The sequence below is a fragment of the Pleuronectes platessa genome, chromosome 13, assembly GCF_947347685.1.
Source record: "Pleuronectes platessa chromosome 13, fPlePla1.1, whole genome shotgun sequence".
Lineage (NCBI taxonomy): Eukaryota > Metazoa > Chordata > Actinopteri > Pleuronectiformes > Pleuronectidae > Pleuronectes > Pleuronectes platessa.
Genome location: NC_070638.1, coordinates 1743040 through 1754289, shown reverse-complemented (window position 1 = coordinate 1754289; position 11250 = coordinate 1743040). Strand labels below are relative to the sequence as shown.

The window sequence follows — 11250 nt, the reverse complement described above, 5'->3', positions numbered from 1 at the left end:
TTAACTTTGGTGCGCACAGATGACTCATCATTAATTTGCACGAATTGGGAGCGATCAGAAAAGTACGATTTAAACCAGTTAAGGGCGGTTCCATTAATGTTAATTAACTGTTTGAGTCTTTGTAATAAAATTTGATGGTCAATTGTGTCAAATGCTGCACTGAGATCTAACAGAACGAGGACAGACACAAGTCCCTGATCTGAGGCTATTAAAAGGTCATTAGTGACTCTTGCCAAGGCTGTCTCTGTACTATGATTGGCTCTAAACCTCGACTTAAAGTTTTCATATATATTATTTTCCTGGAGAAACTCACACAGCTGATTGGCTACCACTTTTTCTAAGATTAGTTGGTTTTTATTCAATGAAAAGATTTGTTAACTTTTCTGGAAACTTTGCAGAATGTGAATCTTACAACCTGTGAGCTGAATGTGACAGTTCCAAATGAAACAATTCACTTTGGGATGTGATAACACAGATAAAAACTCACAACCAGCTCCTCCCAGTCAGGTTATGTCTGCGTCTCCTCCCTTCACAGATGTGTCAGAGTAACCAGTGAAAAACAAGCTGTGAACTGTGGGAGCTGAGTCACTGCAGGGAGTGAACGAGAGGGGGAGGAGCAGAGATCTGTTTCTGTTCAGAGGAAGTAAACCTGTTCTTCAGTCTCTGGCAGCAGCTGAAATGGCGCAGAGAGAATTTCAGCTGGAGCAGGAAACGTTCTCATGTCCGATCTGTCTGGATCTACTGAAGGATCCGGTGACTACTGGCTGTGGACACAGCTACTGTAAGAGCTCGGAGAAGCTCCAGGAGAACATCTGCTCTCGTCACGACGAGGTGATGAAGATGTTCTGCCGCACTGATCAGCAGTGTATCTGTTATCTCTGCTCTGTGGAGGAACATAAAGACCACGACACAGTGTCAGCTGCAGCAGAAAGGACTGAGAGGCAGAGAGAGCTCGGGCTGAGGAGACAAACCATCCAGCAGAGAGTCCAGGACACAGAGAAAGACGTGAAGCTGCTTCAACAGGAGGAGGAGGCCCTCAATGGCTCTGCTGATAAAGCAGTGGAGGACAGTGAGGAGATCTTCACTGAGATGATCCGTCTGCTGGAGAGAAGAAGCTCTGATGTGAAGCAGCAGATCAGATCCCAGCAGGAAACTGAAGTGAGTCGAGTCAGAGAGCTTCAGGAGAGACTGGAGCAGGAGATCACTGAGCTGAAGAGGAAAGACCAGGAACTGAAGCTGCTCTCAGACACAGAGGATCAAAACCAGTTTCTACACAACTACCTCTCACTGTCACCACTCAGTGGATCTACACAATCATCCAGCATCAGGATCCGTCCTCTGAGGAACTTTGAGGACGTGACAGCAGCTGTGTCCCAGGTCAGAGGTCGACTACAGGACATTCTGAGTGAGACAGAGACACAGATTTTACAGATTGAGTCTCAAGTGGATGTTTTACTGCCACAACCAGAGCCAGAGACCAGAGCTGACTTCTTAAGATATTCACAGGAAATCACACTGGATCCAAACACAGCAAACAAATATCTGTTATTATCTGAGGGAAAAAGAAAAGTAACAAATATGTTCGAAGATCAGTCTTATTCTGATCACCCAGACAGATTCACTGATTATTACCAGGTCCTGAGTAGAGAGAGTCTGACTGGACGTTGTTACTGGGAGGTGGAGGTGGGAGCAGCAGTTGGTGTAGCAGTCGCATACAAGAACATCAGCAGAGCAGGAGACTCACTTGAATGTGAATTTGAATGCAATGATAAATCTTGGTCATTATATTGTTGTAGAAACAGTAATATCTATTTTTACAACAACATCATGACTCCAGTGTCAGGTCCTGTGTCCTCCAGAGTAGGAGTGTACCTGGATCACAGTGCAGGTGTTCTGTCCTTCTACAGCGTCTCTGACACCATGACTCTCCTCCACAGAGTCCAGACCACATTCACTCAGCCTCTCTATGCTGGAGTTAGGGTTTGGCCTGAATCCACAGCTAAGTTCTGTAAACTCAAAAAGACTGGAGTTATTATAAAGCAGTGATTTAGATTTTGTGTGTAAATCTTTAACTTCTTTTGTCTCCATGTTGATCAAAGTTCGTCGTGGTGACGTTTCTGCTCCGCACAGAGATCAGCTGTCAATCATTCCTGACAGGCGGCACTATGACGTCCTCTCATTGGTCGTTGTGTTGATGTTTCAGTTTGTTGAGCTGGACCCATGTTGCATCTCACTGCTCGTTGCTTTAAGCTGCAGAAGCTTGGGTGAAGCTTTCACATTTCTCCTTGCAGAACAAGTGCAATCTGAAAACTGATGCACCACCACAAGAGGGCGCCTTTGTTTTGTGGACCACACCCTGTGGTTTGTGTTGTGCACACAACTTTCATGTGTCAGGCTGGACTCTGTCACAGCCTGGCTCTATGAAACATTCTAACATGTCTCTTTACCTTCAGCCGCGCTGCAGAGGTTATCCAAATGAATCCTTTTCAACACGTGGCATGAAATTCAAAACTTCAGCTCTTCTTGGGTTTTTCAGAATGATGTGTGGGTGCATGTCCCGTCCACTTGCCCATGTGAAAACATCTATAGTGTGTGTTGTAGGATATATCTTGTGTGTTAAAATTACTGCATTGTTTCAGTTTTCCATCTTTTTTTTCTTCTGTTTCTGTTTTCAGTTGAAGAATTGTTAATGTGCTTAATTGGTCTCTTTCTTGAAAAAGCAGTAAGTGTATAGTCGGGGGACTTTGTTTTTAGGGCTGCAACTTATTCAGTGAATGATTTCATCGGTTCAATCAATCAATAAATCAATCAATCAATAAATCAATCAATCAGCTCCATAGTACAAGACAGGGTTCCATAATGCTCATGACTGTTTAGTTTACAGTTTTTGTGAAACAGAAGAAGGCCCCTCACCTTTGAGACGGTGGTACCAGAGGATGTTTGACATTTTTCTCTTGTGTAACTTCATGTTCTGATTTATTGATGTGAAATTATGTTTAATATATATTTCTATTTGTATCATGTAAATTGTGATTGTATTCACTTGTTAACTGTGTGCATCAGTGGTAATAAACTCATGTTCAATATGGATTTCGACTGCTCCTAAACGTTAATGCATCTGACGCTCGACTGTTCAGTTTAACAAATAGTCCAAAGAAATATCTGAATTGATTAATCAATTTAAAATGCTCATGATCAATAATCAATATTTACAAATTGTTTGAAAATAAGAACATTGTAAATCTTCACATTCAAGAAGATGAGTTATGGATTTGTGTTGTTTTAACATCTTAAATAAAAGATCATATAAAAAACATGTATCATCTATAATAAAAAAAGTATATTTGTATCATTTGAATAATCAATAAACTCTCTAATTGTTGAGCTTCAGAGAACTGGTTGATTTCACCTGTCTTATTTTTCTACTTGACTCTTTCATACGTGTGTTTTTATGTATTTTTACTACTTAATTTTTTGAAGCCCTTTGTAAGTTGGTTTTTATTCCATTGAAAAGATTCATCAACTTTTCTGGAAACTTTGAAGAATGTGAGTCTTACAACCAGTGCTGTTGTGAGCTGAATGTGACAGTTCCCAGTGCAACCATTCACTTTGAGATGTGATAACACAGATAACACATGAACCAGAGTCTTCCTCCTGAACGTGCACCAGAGGAACCAGCTTCACTTTTTATTCATGTAAATGGTGAAATATTGGAGGCTGAGACGGAATTTTAATTTGAGGCCGAAGTGGAGACAGTTTCTCAGACACACGGTGTTAGGTTGGGGGTTTACAAAAAGAAAAATCTCCAGGAAATGTAAAGTGAACAACAGAGGCTTTGTTTACATGCAAATGAATCACCAGGATATCAGCAGTGGCATTTTCATATCCTGCTAATAAGCCCAGTGAGTGCTGGAGTATTTACCACAGAAACTGAACTCACACAAACCACAAAGTCCGACGGTAAAACAGATCCAGATCCAGACGTGAGCCTCCAGCACTTGTTGCATATTAATTCCAGAAGTCTCTCTGTGTCTCATATGTCTTGAGAACTGTTCATCTTATCATCTTATCTTATTAATAAACTTTAAATAAATAGATGACCAGTGTCCTGTAGCAGTGGTGCCAGGGACTCACATCAAGGTTGTCAATCACGACAATGGTAACAACAGATTCTTCACTTTCAGTCTCATCTGTCAATCATGACTTTTCACAAAGTTTCTATATCATCAAATAACTAATTAAAACCAAACTTATCAACACACTTGAACACACATCAGTGTGAACACAACAACCTAGAAGTCAAGAGGATTCTGCTTCACTGTTGTGGAGCTGTCATGTCGTCCATCTTTATTTACAGTCTCATATTCGAGCCTCGACTCTGCAGGTTTCCATTTCCACTGAGATTCAGCAGCTGCTGGATTTCCTCTTCATTTCTTTCTGGTTTCATCTCAGTCACTGAAAAACTAAATGTTTCAGATTCATTAGCGACTGCACACATTGAACAGACAACGATACAACACAATAACCTGTCACATTAGCCAACACGTAGTCTGCCCCCCCACACTGACATGTTGAAGTGGAGCTCTTTCGCCCCCTGGTGGTAGCACAGCCTGTGACAACTTCTAAAGCTGATTCTCGCTGCTCTCATTTGCTGCGAGTCATGTAAATGTGTGTTGATAACAGTGCAGACAAACAAGTTTAAATCACTTCCAATACACCTCAATATTGTTTAACTCAAATAAATACCAGCACTTTACTGTATGAAGCCGGTGCTGCAGATATTTCAAAATAAAAACCTTTTAAAAACAAATGAATGGATTCAGTCAACAGAATCACTGGAGTGTTTTTATTTTGAAACAGGTAGGTAACAGGAAGTGTCGCAAAAATGTTTGTCCTCAATAAACTGGCTGTGTAGCTCTGCTTTCTGCACAATGTGGTGCTGCTGAACTGGGAGTACTGGTCAAACTCAAGTTTCAGGACAAAGTTGTACTGGTTTTATTTAATGTATTAAACTTCAGGGAGCTATTTTGTTTATTTGCTGACTAGTTTATTATAAGTTTCAGTTTCCTTAAAAATAAATACTGCTGGGAGTTCCCTCCACTTCTTATTCTCAGATAATGTTCAAACGTTCCTTATTCATTAAACATATGCTTGAAGACATTTCAACTAAGTTTTGTGTTGGAGATTGTGATATTCCAAATTTTAGCACTTTTGAGCGCTGCACAAATAAAATGTAAAACTATGATAATCACCGTCATGATGATTGATGTCAAAGACAAGAAACACTGTGGAAGATACGTCACTGCAGGAAGTGAACGAGAGCAGAAGGAGCAGAGATCTGTGGTGTCACGTGGAATTACATTTGGAGAACTTTGACCTGTGAAAGTCATTAAGTTCTGTCTTATCTGAGTGAACTGTGGAATGACCTGGACTTTGTCAAGTTATCATTGTTAATAAAACACACCCTGAACATCCTGGGAGGAAGCAAAGCTTGTAATTGGCTCCTCATTGCAAAGACAACGAGTTTTACTTCGACTAAACATTAACTTGCTCCGCCCCCTTCACAGAGCTGCTGTTATAAGTGAAGTGAGAGTGAAGTTCAGGAGCTGAGAGGCAACGAGAACAACAGGGTTCGGATCTTGATACAACTTTGGTCAGTTCTGTGATGTATTTTTACTTGTGTTTTTCATTTGTGAAGCACTTTGTAAGTTGGTTTTTATTCATTTGAAAAGATTCGTTAAATTTTCTGGAAACTTTGCAGAATGTGAATCTTACAACCTGTGCTGCTGTGAGCTGAATGTGACAGTTCCCAGTGAAACTATTCACTTTGAGATGTGATACAAAGATAAAAACTCACAACCAGCTCCTCCCAGTCAGGATATGTCTGTGTCTCCTCCCTTCACAGTGTGTCAGTGTAAGAACCAGTGAACAACAAGCTGTGAACTGTGGGAGCTGAGTCACTGCAGGGAGTGAACGAGAGGGGGAGGAGCAGAGATCTGTTTCTGTTCAGAGGAAGTGAATCTGTTCTTCAGTCTCTGGAAGCAGCTGAAATGGCGCAGCAAGAAAATCAACTGGACAGAGAAAGATTCTGCTGTTCAATCTGTCTGGATCTACTGAAGGATCCGGTGACTACTGTCTGTGGACACAGCTACTGTAAGAGCTGTATTAACTCCCACTGGGACAATGGGGAGGAGAGAGGAAGCTACAGCTGTCCTCAGTGTAGAGAGACCTTCACACCGAGGCCTGTCCTGGGGAAAAACACCATGTTAGCTGATTTAGTGGAGGAGCTGAAGAAGACTGGACTCCAAGCTGCTCCTGCTGATCACTGCTATGCTGGACATGAAGATGTGGCCTGTGATGTCTGCACTGGGAGAAAACGGAAAGCTCTTAAGTCCTGTTTGGTTTGTTTGGCCTCTTATTGTGAAAAACACCTCCAGCCTCATTTCCAGTCACCTCCATTTAAGAAGCACAAGCTGGCGGAGCCCTCAGAGAAGCTCCAGGAGAACATCTGCTCTCGTCACTACGAGGTGATGAAGATGTTCTGCCGCACTGATCAGCAGTGTATCTGTTATCTCTGCTCTGTGGAGGAACATAAAGACCACGACACAGTGTCAGCTGCAGCAGAAAGGACTGAGAGGCAGAGAGAGCTCGGGCTGAGGAGACAAACAATCCAGCAGAGAGTCCAGGACACAGAGAAAGACCTGAAGCTGCTTCAACAGGAGGAGAAGGCCCTCCATTGCTCTGCTGATAAAGCAGTGAAGGACAGTGAGGAGATCTTCACTGAGATGATCCGTCTGCTGAAGAAAAGAAGCTCTGATGTGAAGCAGCAGATCAGATCCCAGCAGGAAACTGAAGTGAGTCGAGTCAGAGAGCTTCAGGAGAGACTGGAGCAGGAGATCACTGAGCTGAAGAGGAAAGACCAGGAACTGAAGCTGCTCTCAGACACAGAGGATCACAACCAGTTTCTACACAACTACCCCTCACTGTCACCACTCAGTGGATCTACACACTCATCCAGCTTCAGGATCCGTCCTCTGAGGGACTTTGAGGACGTGACAGCAGCTGTGTCCCAGGTCAGAGGTCTACTACAGGACATTCTGAGAGAGACAGAGGCAGAGATTTTACAGATTGTGTCTCAAGTGGATGTTTTACTGCCACAACCAGAGCCAGAGACCAGAGCTGACTTCTTAAAATATTCACAGGAAATCACACTGAATCCAAACACAGCAAACAAAAATCTGTTATTATCTGAGGGAAACAGAAAGGTAACATGGATGAGTAAAGGACAAAGGTCTTATTCTAGTCACCCAGACAGATTCACTAGTAATTATCATCAGGTCCTGAGTAGAGAGAGTCTGACTGGACGTTGTTACTGGGAGGTGGAGGTGAGAGGAGAAGTTAGTGTAGCAGTCACAAGCAAGAATATCAGCAGAGCAGTAGACTCACATGAATGTGTATTTGGATACAATGATACATCTTGGTCATTATATTGTTATGTAAACAGTTATAACTTTTGTCACAACAGGATCATGACTCCAGTGTCAGGTCCTGTGTCCTCCAGAGTAGGAGTGTACCTGGATCACAGTGCAGGTGTTCTGTCCTTCTACAGAGTCTCTGGCACCATGACTCTCCTCCACAGAGTCCAGACCACATTCACTCAGCCTCTCTGTGCTGGAGTTAGGGTTTGGCCTGAATCCACAGCTGAGTTCTGTAAACTCAAATAGACTCGAGTCATTAAAAGCAGTGATTTAGATTCTGTGTTTAAATCTTTAACTTCTTTTGTCTCCATGTTTTTTTGATCAAAGTTCGTCGTGGTGACGTTTCTGCTCCGCACAGAGATCAGCTGTCAATCATTCCTGAAAGGCGGCACTATGACGTCCTCTCATTGGTCGTTGTGTTGATGTTTCAGTTTGTTGAGCTGCTCCCATGTTGCATCTCACTGCTCGTTGCTTTAAGCTGCAGAAGCTTGGGTGAAGCTTTCACATTTCTCCTTGCAGAACAAGTGCAATCTGAAAACTGATGCACCACCACAAGAGGGCGCCTTTGTTTTGTGGACCACACCCTGTGGTTTATGTTGTGCACACAACTTTCATGTGTCAGGCTGGACTCTGTCACAGCCTGGCTCTATGAAACATTCTAACATGTCTCTTTACCTTCAGCCGCGCTGCAGAGGTTATCCAAATGAATCCTTTTCAACACGTGGCATGAAATTCAAAACTTCAGCTCTTCTTGGGTTTTTCAGAATGATGTGTGGGTGCATGTCCCGTCCACTTGCCCATGTGAAAACATCTATAGTGTGTGTTGTAGGATATATCTTGTGTGTTAAAATTACTGCATTGTTTCAGTTTTCCATCTTTTTTTTCTTCTGTTTCTGTTTTCAGTTGAAGAATTGTTAATGTGCTTAATTGGTCTCTTTCTTGAAAAAGCAGTAAGTGTATAGTCGGGGGACTTTGTTTTTAGGGCTGCAACTTATTCAGTGAATGATTTCATCGGTTCAATCAATCAATAAATCAATCAATCAATAAATCAATCAATCAGCTCCACAGTACAAGACAGGGTTCCATAATGCTCATGACTGTTTAGTTTACAGTTTTTGTGAAACAGAAGAAGGCCCCTCACCTTTGAGACGGTGGTACCAGAGGATGTTTGACATTTTTCTCTTGTGTAACTTCATGTTCTGATTTATTGATGTGAAATTATGTTTAATATATATTTCTATTTGTATCATGTAAATTGTGATTGTATTCACTTGTTAACTGTGTGCATCAGTGGTAATAAACTCATGTTCAATATGGATTTCGACTGCTCCTAAACGTTAATGCATGTGACGCTCGACTGTTCAGTTTAACAAATAGTCCAAAGAAATATCTGAATTGATTAATCAATTTAAAATGCTCATGATCAATAATCAATATTTACAAATTGTTTGAAAATAAGAACATTGTAAATCTTCACATTCAAGAAGATGAGTTATGGATTTGTGTTGTTTTAACATCTTAAATAAAAGATCATTTAAAAAACATGTATCATCTATAATGAAAAAAGTATATTTGTATCATTTGAATAATCAATAAACTCTCTAATTGTTGAGCTTCAGAGAACTGGTTGATTTCACCTGTCTTCTACTTGACTCTTTCATACGTGTGTTTTTATGTATTTTTACTTGTGTTTTTAATTTTTTGAAGCCCTTTGTAAGTTGGTTTTTATTCCATTGAAAAGATTCATCAACTTTTCTGGAAACTTTGCAGAATGTGAGTCTTTCAACCAGTGCTGTTGTGAGCTGAATGTGACAGTTCCCAGTGCAACCATTCACTTTGAGATGTGATAACACAGATAACACATGAACCAGAGTCTTCCTCCTGAACGTGCACCAGAGGAACCAGCTTCACTTTTTATTCATGTAAATGGTGAAATATTGGAGGCTGAGACGGAATTTTAATTTGAGGCCGAAGTGGAGACAGTTTCTCAGACACACGGTGTTAGGTTGGGGGTTTACAAAAAGAAAAATCTCCAGGAAATGTAAAGTGAACAACAGAGGCTTTGATTACATGCAAATGAATCACCAGGATATCAGCAGTGGCATTTTCATATCCTGCTAATAAGCCCAGTGAGTGCTGGAGTATTTACCACAGAAACTGAACTCACACAAACCACAAAGTCCGATGGTGAAACAGATCAAGATCCAGACGTGAGCCTCCAGCACTTGTTGCATATTAATTCCAGAAGTCTCTCTGTGTTTCATATGTCTTGAGAACTGTTCATTTTATCATCTTATCTTATTAATAAACTTTTAATAAATAGATGACCAGTGTCCTGTAGCAGTGGCGCCAGGGACTCATCAACCAGGTTGTTAATCACGACAATGGTAACGAAAGATACTTCACTTTCAGTCTCATCTGTCAAACATGATGTAACTCATTATTATTATTTCTCCCACCGGAAGTGAAACTACTTCCGGTTGCGCCGCTGTAAACAACCGGGTCGGTAGGGTCCCTTTCGCTTTCCCGTTGGAGCCGTGTGAAGCAGCGTCAGCTATCCAACTCCGGTAAACTGGTGATCAGCGGTGAGTTGCACTGTGTTGTATATGATTAGCATAGCGTGGTGCTAGTTTAACGGGTGTGGTGCCTTGGTCGGCGTCCGTTAGCTTCATGCTAACCATGCTAACGGCAAACATCATTTTTTGGGGTTTACTTTCACTTATCTGTAAGGCTTGTCCTTTAAATAGCCCTAGATATATTTTTTGTACTTCAATTTGAATGTTTTGTTCTTTGTAATTAAATAATTTTATTAAATGAATTATTAGCCTTAGCCAAAGGTTTGTATGTTTTCCTTTGTGGGAATAGCCAAAGCATATTTCGTGAAACGGTCTGTGATTACAAGGATGTCCTTGACGCTGCTTCTGGCCGGTTCTAAAGACAAGAAATCCATGCAGACAAGTTCTAGAGGTTGTGTTGTTTTTATATTCACCAAGTGTGCAGCTTTTTCAGGCAACACTTTCTTTTTTACACATCTGCAGACATCCTTGGCCAATAAAATCTGGATCGAACCAGATCAAGTGTTCTCTCGAGTCCTATTTGACCCATGTCATCATGTAAACTGGTAAGGATTGTGTGTCGAAATTCTTGGCGTAATACACAAAGCTCTAGTCTATTCAACTCTCGGATAAGAAGGGGCAATTCTGGAAGTTCATCCCTCAAGGTAGGTGATGGTGTCTCTCCATCCTCTAGTTGAGTTATGACATGTCTTAGGGTTTGGCCTGCTCGTTGTTTCTCAGCCACCTCAACTTCTGTAAGCCAAGGGATGATTGAGTTTCCAGCTAGACTTTCGTTCACAAAATGATCTGGCACTGCGTCGCTAGACATGGAAAGTGACTGAACAAGGGCAAGAGTATGGCTCTGGGAGTCTGGATGGGTGGAACTGTAGAAGTGATGTCTTTGACAGATGGCTTTTGTGGTGTGTTGATCAATGGAGACCAAATGAGGATGAGACAAATGATGTTGGGTACATTTCCATATTCTCTCCCTCTCCTGAGACTTTAAATCATCCCAGAGACCACCGTGAGGCCTGCGAGATAGCCCATCCGCATCAGCACTTTCCTTGCCAGCACTATAGGTGAGGAAAAAGGGGACTCCGATTCACGGATTACTCCGGAATGAAGGAGTTCCTGCAGATGATTACGAACAGCATCGATGACTTGTGGGTGGATGGGTCTGGGCTTGAATGGAGATTCATCAGAAAGTTTGATCTGGT

General features: G+C 41.6%; 2 protein-coding genes across 2 annotated transcripts; both read left to right on the top strand.

Moving 5' to 3' along the window:
* The first annotated feature begins 569 nt into the window (after positions 1-569).
* LOC128454762 (tripartite motif-containing protein 16-like) lies at positions 570-3382 on the top strand. The gene has a single exon (XM_053438289.1). The coding sequence runs from the start codon at positions 679-681 to the stop codon at positions 2044-2046; it is 1368 nt and encodes a 455-aa protein (XP_053294264.1). The 5' UTR covers positions 570-678; the 3' UTR covers positions 2047-3382.
* A 2110-nt stretch (positions 3383-5492) lies between these two features.
* Positions 5493-9101, top strand: LOC128454760 (tripartite motif-containing protein 16-like). Its single transcript, XM_053438288.1, has 2 exons — positions 5493-5653; positions 5906-9101. Exon 2 carries the CDS (start codon positions 6051-6053, stop codon positions 7722-7724), a length of 1674 nt encoding a protein of 557 aa, XP_053294263.1. The 5' UTR covers positions 5493-5653; positions 5906-6050; the 3' UTR covers positions 7725-9101.
* The last annotated feature ends 2149 nt before the right edge of the window (positions 9102-11250 follow it).